The sequence below is a fragment of the Aethalodelphis obliquidens genome, unplaced genomic scaffold (genome assembly GCF_003676395.1).
Source record: "Aethalodelphis obliquidens isolate GAN/ISIS:26980383/991018 unplaced genomic scaffold, ASM367639v1 scaffold21, whole genome shotgun sequence".
In the NCBI taxonomy this organism is placed as follows: domain Eukaryota; kingdom Metazoa; phylum Chordata; class Mammalia; order Artiodactyla; family Delphinidae; genus Aethalodelphis; species Aethalodelphis obliquidens.
The window spans coordinates 25444850-25460485 of NW_020837965.1; the positions used below are offsets into that span (position 1 = coordinate 25444850).

The following is a 15636-nucleotide window of genomic DNA, read 5'->3' on the forward strand; positions in this document are numbered from 1 at the left end:
TGCCCCTTTCCTCTGTTCTCTGCCCTCCTCCCTGTTCTGAAAAGTAGTCAAGATAAAGTTATTTTCTGAACGGGCAGCAGGGGGAGTGATGTTGAATGAGCATGTACCAGGCACACAAATGTGGAATGACTGGCCATGGGTGGACATTGCTCTACCACTCTGTGCCCACCAGAGACGTGTTAGAACAAGTCATCAGGACTGCAGCAGTTGTCATGTTCTTTTCTTCACCTCAAAAAAAGGTTGTGGGGCTTCCCTGGTGCCGCAGTGGTTGAGAGTCCGCCTGCCGATGCAGGGGACACGGGTTCGTGCCCCGGTCCGGGAAGATCCCACATGCCGCGGAGCGGCTGGGCCCGTGAGCCATGGCCACGGGGCCTGCGCGTCCGGAGCCTGTGCTCCGCAGCGGGAGAGGCCACAACAGTGAGAGGCCCGCGTACCGCAAAAAAAAAAAAAGGTTGTGGTGCCCACATGTTACATGTTAGAGGGAATTCCGGGTGGAAACCTTCCAGTTATTTTGGTCATACTGCATATGTTCACTGGGATATGGGCACTCACTAGTACTGAAGTGTATACCTTGAATTTTTTAATACCTCTGAAACCTTTATTTCTTTCCTAATACATTTCTTTTGTAAATCTTATGCCAGAGGAAGTAAAAAAAAAAAAAACAGACCAGGAGCCAGGTTTTTCTGTGATTCCATGTCCATAATACATTCCCCTAACTTGAGCCATGGGTATAAAATTTAAATTTTACTGTTCTTAAGGATGATAAAATTCTAATTTTTTAAAACTAAAGTAGGGCTTCCCTGGTGGCACAGTGGTTGAGAGTCTGCCTGCCGATGCAGGGGACATGGGTTCGTGCCCCGGTCCAGGAAGATTCCCACATGCCGTGGAGTGGCTGGGCCCGTGAGCCATGGCTGCTGGGCCTGCGCGTCCGGAGCCTATGCTCCGCAACGGGAGAGGCCACAACAGTGAGAGGCCCACGTACCGCAAAAAAACAAAACAAAACAAAACAACTAAAGTAGTGGGAGACGCAAGAGGGAAGAGATATGAGCATATATGTATATGTATAGCTGATTCACTTTGTTATAAAGCAGAAACTGACACACCATTGTAAAGCAATTATACTCCAATAAGGATGTTAAAAAAAAATACTAAGGTGGTATTACTAGAATGTTTAGATAATATAGAAAGCAAAAAAAAGATGAAATCTTTGGGGCTACCACTCATAGGCTTTGGAGTGCATATGAGTTGTCTGAGTTGACTGATATTCTTAAAAAAGCAATAATGAGACCACACTGGGATTATCTTGTTAATAACACTCTTTTCTTTCAAATAGCACAATTTCTGTGTCACTAAATCTTTTGCAACATCAAAATGCTCTGTTGTGAGGATATACTTTCGTTTACTTAAGCAGTATTTAAACCTAAAAGAAATATCTTTTTGCTTTTTTTTTTCATTGTGGTATAACTGACATATAACAACATTATAGTTGTATCACTTCATGTGAAAACCATTAACTGTTTCTATGTTAATCTAGGTCTGAAACAGGCTTTGGAAACTGTGAATGACTACAATCCTCTGATGAAAGATTTTCCTCTGAATGACTTGCTGTCTGCCACTGAGCTGGACAAGATAAGGCAGGCACTTGTTGCAATTTTCACCCATCTGAGAAAGATCCGAAACACAAAATACCCCATTCAGAGGGCACTGCGTTTGGTGGAGGCGATCTCAAGAGACTTGAGTTCTCAGTTACTCAAAGTGCTGGGCACTAGAAAACTGATGCATGTTGCTTATGAAGAATTTGAAAAAGTGAGTTGTAATATATCAGAAAACCAACCTGGGGGCACTGAGATGAAAATCCGCTTTAATAATAAACTTCCTTTCTTAAATTATATACCAGGTTATGGTCGCGTGCTTTGAAGTCTTTCAGACTTGGGATGATGAATATGAGAAACTCCAGGTGTTGTTGAGAGACATTGTCAAAAGGAAAAGGGAGGAAAACCTGAAGATGGTGTGGCGCATCAACCCTGCTCACAGGAAGCTTCAGGCTCGACTGGACCAGATGAGGAAGTTTAGGCGCCAGCACGAGCAGCTGAGAGCTGTCATTGTCAGGGTCCTGAGGCCACAGGTGTGATTCACATTCTAGAAATTCGTATGTGCATTGTTTGAATGACCCTCTCTCTTTTTTTGTTTAGATTTAACTACTTGTTTCTGTTTTATACTGTGAAGTACTTCCTTAGCTCCGTTTTTACCCATCACTGTAATCTTTTAAGATCTAGTGATTCTGAATCCTGGTGTTTCAGTTCAAATCTTTCACATTCTCCATCGATTCATCCCCATCTCCAAATTGCATGGACCCCAGAGCCAGACTTCGTGGGTTTAAATCCTAATCCCACCGTTGAACTAGCCATGTGCCTGGGGCACGTTATTTAACCTTTTCCCCAGACCCCTTATCTCTAAAATGTGGATAATAATTGCATTTGCCTCAGATTTATTAAAAGAATTAAATGACTCATTTTCTTTGTTCGTGCTTTTTTATCTCTTCTCAGTCCACCACTCTTCTTCACCAATGCCTTTCTTCCTTTAAAAAACCCAGTCCAGAAATACTTATAGGTAGAAGAGTTGGTAAGTGGATAGATATAGGATAAAGCCAGTACAGAGCCAATGTTAATTATAGGCTCTAGGTGGCGGTATATGGGTATTCAGTCTAGAATTCTTTCTACCCTCCTGTAGTTTGAAAATTTTATAATAAGCTGTTAGTTGGGTTGGGGGGGATCCAGTCTAGAAATTATGCCATCTAGAAGGGTTCATTCTCCGATAGGAGTGCCTGCTATTCAGGGTGGAGCAGATTGTTAATAACACATCCTCGGCATCTTTTTACTTAGTGCGGTACTAATTTGTATGTACACATGTGCGTGTGTTGGTTTAAATGTTAACCCTTCATTGTGTCCATGAGAGACTTGAGACTGGGGCTGATTCGTTCTGGCCTAGGGTGTCTGGACCCTTTTTTGCCACATCCCTCTTCCCAGATACCATTGTTTCAAAAGATCATTGTCTGCTTTCTTTTTGTTTGTAAACCATGGAATATGTACATCCTTTACATTTGTAAAATGTATAATAAACTCAGGTGTGCAGGCATACATTCTCAGAACGGTCTTTTGGACTACTTAGTCTGTTCACACGTAAGATAATTATTGATATGGTTGGATTTAGACCTGCCATTTGCTATTTGTTTTCCATTCGTCTCATTTTTGTTGTTTCTCTGTTCCTGTACTGCCTTCTTTTGTGTTATTTTTAGTATATCATTTTAATTCCTTTATAGACTTGTGGCTGTATTTCTTTGAATTTTCTTTCTTAGGGATTACTCTAGATCTTTAATTTATCATGACGTGCTCAGTACTGACTGAACCTCATAACCGGTGTAGCCCTGTCTCCTCCTGCTTGTCGTATTTATAACAGTGGAAATAACACTGTTCTTCCCGTACACGTATATCACATACCTACTACATGTATTGTAAACCCAGCAATACAGTGTTACAAGTTTTGTTTTAAGCAGTCATATATATCTTAGAAAAATCGGGAGAAGAAAAGAAAAATAATAATACAGTCTTTTACGTTTGTCCCCGATTTATAGTTTCCAGTTCTCTTCATTCCTTCCTATGGCCTAAGTTACTCTCTGCTGTCTTCTCTCTTTAGCCTAAAGGACTTGCTTTAGTATTTCTTGTTCCATAGGTTTGCTGGCAACAGTTTCCCTCATTTCTCGTTTTTTGGGAAAAATATTTCACTCTCATATTTGAAGGATAGTTTGACCAGTTATAGAATTCTTGGTTGACAGCAAGTTGTAAATCTGCCCAGACTTTTCATTCTTGCAGGACTCCCCAGGGTCTCTTGTGTGTCCGTGTAATTTAGTACCTCGGCCCTCGTCAGGCTGTCTTTTCCAGAATCTCCCCTTTATGCTTATTGCTGTTGTCCTCCCACCTGCAAAGCTGCGGGTTTTCCTGCCTGAGCTGGCGGATGGGAGCCCCTGCAGGCAGGACGGCCGTCAGCTCACTGCTCTTACCTGATACAAACACAGCTCAAGGTGCTGGCCGCCATTGCTTGTTTTCCGCTGTCTTGAAATGGCTGCTTAATCACCGTGCCCAGTTTTTGCTCCTACACTGTCATAACCCAGAGTCCTCAGAATGTTTTTAAATACATAAACTAAAACGCACAGGTTTACAAATAAACAGTTGTCAGCAGTTTTGAAATTGTGATCTAGTCATCTGTATGCTTCTCCATGAACACGTAAAAGAGCAAGACCTAGTGACAGGCCTAATACCGTAAGTTTGAAGTAGTGAGCATAAACATGATCGTAGGATGTGTACAGCTGTGATGTGATGAGGAAGGAGTTATTGATGACAGAGTCGGAACTGTGAACAGCGGTGGCTGTAGCCCACATTCGTAATTGAAGGAAATGCTAAATTTAATTAGGGAGTTAGTGAAAATAATGATTTTCCCCAAACAAATTCACAGACTGTCTGAGTTTCATCCGAGGCATCTGTGGACCCCAGATCAAGACCCCTGCCTAGCGTTATAATTCTGTGAGAGTGTGGGCCTGAGATATGCCTGGAAGTCTTAACATTTCCTGAGGCAAAGATCCTGTGTGTACTCTGCTGTCTCTCCAGTAGCATGAAGGGAACTGAAGGGACTCTCCTTAGTTACCGTAGCACTTTATCTGTCCCTCTACTGTGGTATGGACTGATGGATTATAATTTAAAGTTTAAAAAAAAAAAAGGAAAAGGAAAAGCATGTTGTATACTAAGTTTGTACGTAGCACTCCTGTGAATTCCTGAGCTTTCCAATGCAATTTTAATCATAGTCTAAACACTGAAGAGGGAAGAACCCCAAACCCAGGTTTTAAGACATGTTCTTTTAGCTTAAGCAATGAAACTACATTGTCAGAAGATCTTTCCAGCACAGAGTTAAAACATACCGTATAATGTCTTACATGGTCTTGTTGAGTTGTAGTTATAAAATGTTTGGCTACACGTTGAACCTGCATGGTGGACGGGTCATTTTGTGTGGTGTGTGCTGCTCGTGCGCGACGGGATGAGTCTTCATTTGGCAGACGTTTTCGTTACGAATCCTCTCCTTCCAGGTCACAGCAGTTGCACAGCAGAACCAAGGAGAGGTGCCCGAACCCCAAGACATGAAAGTAGCCGAGGTTCTCTTTGATGCTGCTGACGCAAACGCCATAGAGGAGGTCAACCTCGCTTACGAGAATGTCAAGGAGGTGGACGGGCTCGACGTCTCCAAAGAGGGCACGGAGGCCTGGGAGGCTGCGATGAAGAGATACGACGAGAGGATCGACAGGGTGGAGACCCGGATCACCGCTCGCCTTCGAGATCAGCTCGGCACAGCCAAGAACGCCAATGAGATGTTCAGGATTTTCTCCAGGTTCAACGCGCTGTTTGTCAGGCCTCACATCCGTGGGGCCATCCGCGAGTACCAGACCCAGCTGATCCAGCGTGTGAAGGACGACATCGAGTCTCTGCACGACAAGTTCAAGGTCCAGTACCCGCAGAGCCAGGCGTGTAAGATGAGCCACGTGCGCGACCTGCCACCGGTGTCGGGGTCCATCATTTGGGCGAAGCAGATCGACCGACAGCTGACGGCCTACATGAAGCGTGTGGAGGACGTGCTGGGCAAGGGCTGGGAGAACCACGTGGAGGGACAGAAGCTGAAGCAGGACGGAGACAGCTTCCGCATGAAGCTCAACACGCAGGAGATCTTCGACGACTGGGCCCGCAAGGTGCAGCAGCGCAACCTGGGCGTCTCAGGCCGCATCTTCACCATCGAGAGCACGCGCGTCCGGGGCCGGTCCGGAAACGTCCTCAAGCTGAAGGTTAACTTTCTCCCCGAGATTATCACGCTCTCCAAAGAAGTTCGAAACCTCAAGTGGCTCGGCTTCCGAGTCCCACTGGCGATTGTAAACAAGGCTCACCAAGCAAACCAGCTCTACCCGTTTGCCATCTCGCTGATCGAGAGCGTTCGGACTTACGAACGCACGTGTGAGAAGGTGGAGGAGCGCAACACCATCTCCCTGCTGGTCGCGGGCTTGAAAAAGGAGGTGCAGGCTCTGATCGCGGAGGGCATCGCCTTGGTGTGGGAGTCCTACAAGCTCGACCCCTACGTGCAGCGCTTAGCGGAGACTGTCTTCAACTTCCAAGAAAAGGTGTGTTCTGCTTTCATCCTCCACGTCTGGGGAATGAGCTAAACCCAGCGATGGCTAATCCGTTAATACATTAGCTCCCCCGCAGAGGGCACGCGTGATCCCTACAGCTTAGGGCCGAGTCCGCTGAGAGGGAGAAAGCAGGCTTTCACTCACCGGGCTGCTGGATGGTGTTGCGGCTTTAGGGAAGCCGTTAAGTGACAGCCCGAGTTCAGGTCGGAAACCAGTAGAGAGGTGAAGGGCACGAGAGCTTTATTACTGGTAAAGCTGCGTGGAGAATGGGCTCTCGATCTGCAGTCGTGGTGCTTGCGGTCAGTCTGCCCCAGACCTGGACTTCCACCCCAGACCCTCGCCCAGCTGCCCAGCTGCCACTGCGGGCAGGACAGAGTCCACTGGTCTGGTGCGCGGCCGGCTCCCAGCGAGGGAAAGTGCTGAGCGGAGCGCGTTGGTGTCCTCCTCCCAAACTGACAGTCAGAGGTCGCCCTTCCTGGGAGCAGGGGCGGGCAAGGGGGGAAGCTGCTCGTTTCCATACATTTCCCTTCCTCCACAGAGACACAGGTGTGTTCTCACGCCAACACGTAGGGTTAGCTATTTGTGGAAGAACTTCTCTGCCTCGGACATTTATTAATTGAGAAGAATATACGTAAGATAAAGAAATAGAGTGAGTGGCTGTTTTAAATACTAAGTATACCTTCCTTTAGGTGGATGATCTGCTGATTATTGAGGAAAAAATAGACCTGGAAGTCCGGTCCCTGGAGACTTGCATGTATGATCATAAGACTTTCTCCGAGATCCTGAACAGAGTGCAGAAGGCTGTGGACGACCTCAACCTGCACTCCTACTCCAACCTGCCCATCTGGGTCAACAAGCTGGACATGGAGGTGGGTATGGGGCCTGTTACACACAGTGCTGCCCACTTGTCTGCTGTCTGCGTAGCGGTGGGCCCTGTTCCACAGCTGATTAGTTTTGTCACTGAGAAGCACGTTTCCATAGAAGTTACCAGTGACAGTCCAGTTCTCTCCAGAAATCCCGTGTAGCTAATGATAGAGCTGAGCTGTGGTATTGGCCATAGTAACCTTCTTTGTAAGTTGGAAGCAGGGAGCTGTGGGGGAGGAGAAAGAGTTCTCTCTGTTTTCTGGATATTTGACAACCTCCTACTTGCCCTTCCCTGCTCTGCTGATAATTTAGGTGGTTCTTCCTGGCCCTCTTCTCCTGGCACCCTTCTCTGACCACCTTGTCCCCCTCCACCATCCCACCCAGCATCCAAGAACCTCTTATTCCTGGTGGAGAGGATCTTGGCTCACGCGTGTAGGGGTGTGTGTGTGTGTGTGTGTGTTTGAAGCATACTTGCCACCCCATGTCGCTTTCTCGTTGGTGTATGTCAGAGAGTGCAGCTGTGAAGTCTCTAGAAGGAGGATGTTTTATGGCAGAGGTCACTCAGTGGACAGATGGTAGTTGGTCAGTTCTGAAGTTGTTGTGTGTGGGTCACAGGTTTTCTCCTTTAAAATGGATACAGAAGTTGCAGTGTATCCACCAGTGGGACCCAAACAGTGAAAGTTCACAGGCCCCCCTCTTCTGAATCGACTGCAAGTCCCAGTTTATCTCAAGCCGCCCTCGCGGCATTCCCAGGATGGTTGTGTGGCCAGACGCTAAACAAGACATACAGACATCCTAGTCATAGGAAATCTGTTTGTAAATCTGTTTGTCTCGTTACAGATCAGAAGAGAATTCTGGCTTTCTTCTTTACTTGTTGAAAGAAAATGGTCACTGTTTGGTGACGGCTGTTAACTAGACTTACTGTGGTGATCCTTTTGCAGTATATACCAATATTGAATCATTATGTCGTATGTCCAGAACTAATAATAATGTTACATGTCACTTATGCCTCCGTTTTGAAAAGAAAAAGAAAATTGTTTAATCTCCAAATTATAGTTTTCTAGTTTTATCTCTGAGGCTACCAGGAAAATGCTTTCGTTCTGTAAATTGTCTATCATACCGAACAAATATCCAGACCTTCGCTACATCTGCTGCGTTTGTGTTGGTATCTTTATCCCTTATAAGTGGGAATCCTGCAAGTGGAAAGCACAGTCAGCCTAGCAGACGGTGATCTGAGGCTGGAAGGGGAGGAAATGAGGCTGAGAAGCAGGGGCGAAGGCTTGCAGTCAGAAGCAGTCCATCCTGGACCTAAAGCATCAGCTTTCTGTTAACGTGCTCTGAGCTAACGTTTGGAAGAAACAGTGTTCTTGGACGTGTTTTCTCTGCAGATTGAAAGAATACTGGGCGTCCGCCTGCAAGCTGGCCTGAGAGCTTGGACCCAGGTGCTTCTTGGACAAGCTGAGGATAAAGCAGAGGTTGACATGGATACGGACGCACCTCAAGTTAGTCACAAACCTGGAGGAGAGCCAAAGATCAAGGTCAGTATTTCCCAGGGCAGCCGATTCGATAGTAAATTAAACAAGGTTCTCCCCTTAAAAACTACCAGGGAAAAGGTCACTTTACAGTGGAGAAACCTGACAGGTGCCACCACGCTCAGCTGACCCAAGTCAGCATCCCAGGGGAGATGTATGCTGTCACCTGTGGTGAGATGAGAAGGGCTCTTCACCCCTATGGTCTTCCCCCCAGTAACTATGAGGAAAACGTCAGGCGAACCCAGGTGGAGGGCCATCTCACAGGACACCAGAATGCCACGGTCATGAGAGAGAGACAGGAAAAGCTGAGAAAATGTCACAGACTGGAAGGGAGTGAGGAGCTGTGACAACTAACTGTGATGTGTGTCCTTGTTAGATCCTGGGAATCTGACTGAAGTCAGTGTTTCAGTTCATAGTATTGTATCAGTGCTGACGTCTTTGTTTTGGTAATTACACCACGTTAGAGGAAGCTGGTGAGGGTGTATGGAAACTCTTCATACTTGCCTTAGAACTCTCCTGTAAGTCTAAAATAGTTTCAAAAATAGAAGTTTTTTTTAATAGAAAATAATATTTAGAAATAAATTTACACTGGGAAAAAAAAATCTCTGCTTTCTAAGCATGTATGATGTGTAAGAAATCATTTCCAGAACTGAACATGATAATCTGCTACAAGCAGGTGTTCAGACTATGACCCTAAAATGTCACTGTTTTCACAAAAATTGAGTCGAATTCTTGTGAGAGAATGCAGTAGCGCACAGGACAGCAGTCTGTCTCCAAGCCAGCTGTTGCCCATTCGTGTGACGGAGTGGTCAACTGGGGCCTAGCAAGCTTTCCAGAAAGTTCTGTTCAGACTCTGCAAGTAGGTCCCTGTCTCCTGTCGTGGGTGGTGCCTATAAAGCTGTCCACCTCACACTGATTCATTAAGCCATGTGTTAGTTTTATGTAGTTTACAGTATGTGTGTTATATTTACCAATAAAAAGGTCTCACAAAACAGAAGCCTAGAAGAGCTGGGCAAGTAAAAACTTTGATCTGGGAGAAACAATTGGCGTTTTTTTTCTACGCAGACTTTATACCTTTTCTTTTTTTTTCCGCTTTTATGCTTGAAAAATGTTTTCACTTTGGAATATTACAGATATTCATCCCCAGAGTGTACTTTTTAAAATACTGAGATGCAGAAAAGCCAGTGAGTGTGTCTGAGTGGATACAGTATCTAGTGGAGACTGAGCTGGAATTCTCCATTAGCTTAAAGCACTGGCAGGTGGCACAGACTGACCCCGACTTGTAAACATACATCAGTAAAATCAGCCTCGTGTCACTGGTTTCTCAGGTCGCAAGGTCCTCGTGTCCAGATATCATCACACACGTCATATCCGATGGTGCTTCACGGAGCACCTGTTGTGTGTATGACACCCAGGCACTGGGGGACCCAGGAAGGACCCAAGCGGGGCCTGCCCTCTGACCTCCTTTTCCTTGGCGGGGGCACAGACCACAAACATGAAGTCAGGGAAGAACCGAGTCTGTTGATAAAGTAAGACTTTGTGGTTCAGACGGAAGTAGTTTAATAATTAGAGAGAAAAAGTGTTCTTTATCAAAGCCATTTTACTGAAATAGATTGCTGAGTAAAAATGAAATCTTTGCTTCATAGAATGTCGTCCATGAGCTGAGAATAACCAACCAGGTCATCTATTTGAACCCGCCAATCGAGGAGTGCAGGTACAAGCTGTACCAGGAGATGTTCGCCTGGAAGATGGTGGTACTGTCTCTCCCCAGGATCCAGAGTCAGAGGTACCAGGTGAGCTCTGCGTCTCCCTCTCGCTCTGGGACTCCACCTCCACGCGCCTCTTTAAAGAGCTCCTGATGCGTCTTTTCAAACTCCAGACCTCAGCTCGGCACTCTGAGGGAAAGCTGGAGGAAGCTTTGTGTGACCTGACGTTCTTCCCAGTAGTTACTTTTCCACACAGTCGGGTTCGGAGGTCTGGTGTCAGTGGTCTCTTAGAAATGCCCTCCGTGAACTTCTGTGGGAATTTTAATTCCTGCTTTTCCCTGCCCACCCTCCCACTTGCATTTTTATTATGGGAATTTGCAAACATACCCAAAAGCAGAGGGAATCATGTGAGCTCATAAATGAAGCTCCGCTTTATTTATCAACATGTGGCCAATTTTGTTTCATCATATTCCCTTCCTCACCCCCCAGCAGCAGATTATTTTAAAGCAAATCCCAGATATAGTATGCTCTTAGTAGGACACTCGTAGAGCAAAAGGAAAACCCAAGAGACCGTTGCATTCAGTCCCTGGTCTCTAGGCAATAGTGCTTCTAAACAGGACCAGTGGTTTTCAAATAAACATATTCCACGATCTCTGCTGTAACCGACTTTTCTGGAAGACAGTGATCCTATCCGGAGGCGTGTCTCTTTCCTTGACTGTGAACGTAAGCTCAGTTCTCTTTGTCCTGCCCCCTCCTTGCCACACTCTTTTTGCCGGCTCTCCTGGCTTTCCTCCACCTTGCTGGCCTGTCTGCTTCACTGGCTCTACGTGTTCAGCGCCGTCTCCACCCCACCCTCTCTGTGTCTCATCCAGCGGGTTGGCTTTAAATACCAGTGCCACAACTCCGTGTTCCTGTCTCCAGCCAGGCCTTTTCCTGAACTCCAGACTGCCTGTCCCTTTGCCTCCTTGGCGTCTCCATGTGACCACCTGATGGACGTGTCAAACTGGACTTGTCTCTCAGACCCCTCCCTCAGATTTGCTCCTCCCCCAGTCTTTTCTTTCCCATCCTCCAACCTGCTTCTGGACACTCACTGTCGTTATCTTCAAAATTAACCCTAATCGGGACTTCCCTGGTGGTGCAGTGGTTAAGAATCTGCCTGCCAATGCAGGGGACACGGGTTCGATCCCTGGTCGGGGAAGATCCTACATGCCACGGAGCAACTAAGCCCATGCCACACAACTACTGAGCCTGCGCTCTAGAGCCCGCGAGCCACAACTACTGAGCCCACACACTACAACTACTGAAGCCTGCATGCGCCTAGAGCCCGTGCTCCACAGCAAGAGAAGCCACCACAATGAGAAGCCCGCGCACCGCAACAAAGAGTAGCCCCTGCTTGCCGCAACTAGAGAAAGCCCGCGGGCAGCAACAAAGACCTGACGCAGCCAAAAATAAATAAGTTAATTAATTTAAAAATTGAAAAAAAAAATAACCCTAATCTGTTTCTTACCACATCCAGCGCTACCACCGTCCAAGGTACCATAATCCCTCAGTCGGATTATTTAAGCCCCCTCTTGACTGGTCTCTCTGTGTCTGCTTTTGCCCCCTACAATCTGTCGTCAACACAGCAGCCAGAGTGCGTCTTAAAACTGTGTGTTTGCCCTGACGTTTCTCTTTTCGGAGCCCGTTAACGGCTTCCTGTCTCACCCACCACGGCACCTTGCTGGGCCCCACGTGACACGCCGCCTCCCTGATCTGCTCCTCCCCTCACGGCTCTGCTGCAGCCAGCGCTGGGCTCTTGCTCATCCTCACACGTGCCAGGTGCACTCTTGCCCCTGAGCCTTTGCACTTGCTCGGAAGCCCTGGGAGCAAGTACTCACCAGGCTCCCTCCCTCCACCTCCTGGTCCCTGCCCATGCGTTACCTCCTCAGTGAGGCCTTCCCTGGCTCCCCTGCTCAAAATACATCCTCCCTGCTCCCACGTCCCCTCGCCCCCTCTTCCCTCCTTCCTCCATGGCACCGCTCACCCTGTGACATGCTGCGTATTTTGCTTTTCCCTTAGTTGTCTCTCTCCTCCCACAGAATGTAAATCTATGTGAGCAGAGGTTTTTGTCTGTTTGTTGTACCTACAATAGTGCCTGGCACATGACAGCCCACAAGTGGTTGAAACAAAGGAATGACTGTGTCGCGGGTTCCAGCATCCACGTTGGTGTTAACACTTGGTCGTGGTCACCTCACGCTCTCGTAGGCGCCACCTTCGGTCCTGCCTCCTTGGATGAGAGGCTCAGGTCTTGCAGGGCCCTGCTCTGGGGCGCCTGCTCTCTAACCGTTTTTGCCTTGTGCCAGTAGTGACGCCACATCTTTTGGCTTGTGGTTGATGTTCCTTTTGTTGGTTTGAGGAGTTATATTATAAGTAGGCTTCTGGTTACCTGTGACTGGGATAAGTGAATGTTATCCCTTAACTACAGTTTCTTTTAGTTTATTTTAATTAAGTGAAAGTGATTCTGAGATTCACATTTTTGTGCGCACTACCTGCGTTCATTTCTGGCTTTGTTTGGTTAGGTGGGTGTCCACTATGAACTGACCGAAGAAGAGAAATTCTACCGGAATGCTCTAACACGGATGCCAGATGGCCCCGTTGCCCTGGAGGAATCCTATTCTGCAGTCATGGGCATCGTAACTGAAGTCGAGCAGTATGTCAAGGTGAGAAGCTAATTTCATTCAAGTATGTTGTCTTACACACTTAGGAGTATGAGATTTAATGAATATGGAGCTAAAAGGTCTTGACTATGTGTAATGTAAACGATGAGATAATATTTGCTGTCTTAAAACAAGGAGTGAACAATAGGGCAAACCTTGTGGGATATTAATCATTTTGGAGAACAGGAAACTATTCTCTTTTGATAGGAAAATTCTGAGGATTGGAAGTGAGAGTTTTCCTAACGGCGATGAAAGAACATGAGACTTTTAACAGAATATGAAAATATATGTTAATATTTTACAAAATGAAAAGTCAAACTGTAGTGTTTAACTCTGTTCTTCTTCACTTGCAGGTCTGGCTTCAGTATCAGTGTTTGTGGGACATGCAAGCTGAGAACATCTATAACAGACTCGGGGAGGATCTCAACAAGTGGCAGGCGCTCTTGGTGCAGATAAGGAAGGCCCGAGGAACCTTTGACAATGCAGAGACCAAGAAGGAGTTCGGACCAGTAGTCATAGATTACGGCAAGGTGAGCTCTGCTCTCTCACTGAAAGGTGTCCAGGGAGCTGGGACGGCAACATCTGACTAAAATGAAGTTGAGGCATAAACACTCCAGCGTGAAAGACTTGCTCATCCGCTGTCGTGTGCTCCTTCACCTGCAGGTCCAGTCTAAGGTGAACCTGAAGTACGACTCTTGGCACAAGGAGGTCCTCAGCAAATTTGGGCAGATGCTCGGCTCAAACATGACAGAGTTCCACTCCCAGATCTCCAAGGTGAGGAGGCAGGGTCCTGCCGGTGTGATGAACCCCCTGGTGCCCCTCGGCTCTCCGTTAAACGCTCTGCTCTCTCCGGACAGTCTCGCCAGGAGCTGGAGCAGCACTCCGTGGACACGGCCAGCACCTCCGACGCTGTGACCTTCATCACCTACGTGCAGTCTCTGAAACGGAAGATCAAGCAGTTTGAAAAGCAAGTGGAGGTGAGCTCTGTCCCTCACTGTCTCAGGTGGGGTCTACGGCGCGTCTCTGTCGTGCCCCTGCCGTGCTTGTAAGGGTGGGCAGGTGATTCTTAGGCACTTCAGGGTTTGAGAACCACAGGCTCCTGTCTTTTAAAATCTTTTGCTGTAGTTGTGGACCTTCAGGTCCTCAAACTTGAATTACCTTCTCATAATTTGGAAGGAGGGCGTGACGCCCAGCTCTAGCACGCTTAGACCCTGCTCGGGGCCGCCCGGTGCAGCCAGGAGCAGTCGCGGGACTGGCCACGGCGCCGTCGGGAGGGGAGCACGTGTGCTCCGTAGTCGCGGGGTGCCTTCCCGTCCGTGGGAATCTGACGGCAGTCTCTGCTGCCCTTGTGAAGGAAAGTGCTAAGTTTATCCTGTAACCCTCAAAGCTCTACCGCAACGGCCAGCGCTTGCTGGAAAAGCAAAGGTTCCAGTTCCCGCCTTCCTGGCTTTACATTGACAACATCGAGGGAGAGTGGGGGGCCTTCAACGACATCATGCGGCGGAAGGACTCTGCCATCCAGCAGCAGGTGGCGAACCTGCAGATGAAGATCGTCCAGGAGGACCGGGCTGTGGAGAGCCGCACCTCCGACCTGCTGACCGACTGGGAGAAGACCAAGCCTGTCACGGTGAGTCTCGCCCCCGGCGCCGCAGCTTCTCCCGAGCCGGCAGCAGGTGACCTGGCGTCTCTGCTTTCGGAGACTTAAAAGGCCCTGCCATGGCTTAGCTTTCCAGAATGAAGACTTTCCCCTGTAATTAAAAGGAGCAGTACTTGCAGGTAGTGGATTTGGAAACACGAAAGCCGACTTAGACCTCCTCGTGACAGTCACTTAAGTCAGGGAATTGTTTTAAAGACTAACGTTTTTCTGTTTGTAAGTTATCCTCTTATTTAGGCATAGTCAGAAGTTAGAATTTCCTCTCTCGTGGACACAGGCCAAGCATCCCGCTGCCGCCACTGCTAGGTCTGTGCAGTGGGGGGCAGCCCTGAACTCTGACGTCATTGTCGCGGGCGTTAAGGCTTTCTTTACTGGGACCTGCCACACCCTGGTCTCTGGGTTCATTCAAGTATTTATTGAGCACCGACTGTATTCTGGGCAGCAGAGATACAGCGGTGACCAGAAAGGAGCCCTACCTGCATGCAGTTAACGCTCCACTGGGGCACTGAGGGTAAAGAGTGAATGAGAAGAACAGGTGTTTTAAGTCAGATGGTGATACGTGCCGCGGGAAAGGGGTGTTGGTGCGTTCCTGCTCTGCAGGGGGTTGACATGTGGAGGCTGAGGGAGGGGCTGGCAAGCGTGCCGTGGCCGAGGGGGCGTCCAGGCAGGGGGACGGCCAGTGTGGGGCTCAGGCACGTAGGTCACGGCCTGCCTGGCTCACTGGGTGGAATTCAAACTTAGACATACACGTACGCATAGAAGGGGAAGGGTTTTGAAATGCTCCGAACGTCAGTCTGGCTTTGTAGTGTGGATGGAGGTTCTCCGCACCAGTGCTGGGGGCTGATTTGGCCGCCCCACGTCTACTGGGTTGGCCTCTGTGCTGCTGGGCCCAAGGTCCTGCCTTGTGTTTCGTTTTGGCCGAGGGGCCCCGCTGTTCAGCAGGCTTGTGCTTTTGCTAACGCCA

General features: G+C 48.0%; 1 protein-coding gene across 1 annotated transcript in view; it reads left to right on the plus strand.

Annotated features, from left to right (window-relative positions):
• Positions 1 to 15636, plus strand: part of DYNC1H1 (dynein cytoplasmic 1 heavy chain 1) — a 65973-nt gene that overhangs the window by 11816 nt on the left and 38521 nt on the right. The window contains exons 6-16 of the mRNA XM_027120595.1: positions 1535 to 1806; positions 1898 to 2125; positions 5135 to 6211; positions 6910 to 7089; positions 8473 to 8622; positions 10263 to 10409; positions 12881 to 13021; positions 13372 to 13548; positions 13682 to 13792; positions 13876 to 13995; positions 14406 to 14645. Of these exons, the coding sequence (XP_026976396.1) occupies positions 1535 to 1806; positions 1898 to 2125; positions 5135 to 6211; positions 6910 to 7089; positions 8473 to 8622; positions 10263 to 10409; positions 12881 to 13021; positions 13372 to 13548; positions 13682 to 13792; positions 13876 to 13995; positions 14406 to 14645 (2843 nt within the window). The remainder of the gene's footprint in view (positions 1 to 1534; positions 1807 to 1897; positions 2126 to 5134; positions 6212 to 6909; positions 7090 to 8472; positions 8623 to 10262; positions 10410 to 12880; positions 13022 to 13371; positions 13549 to 13681; positions 13793 to 13875; positions 13996 to 14405; positions 14646 to 15636) is intronic.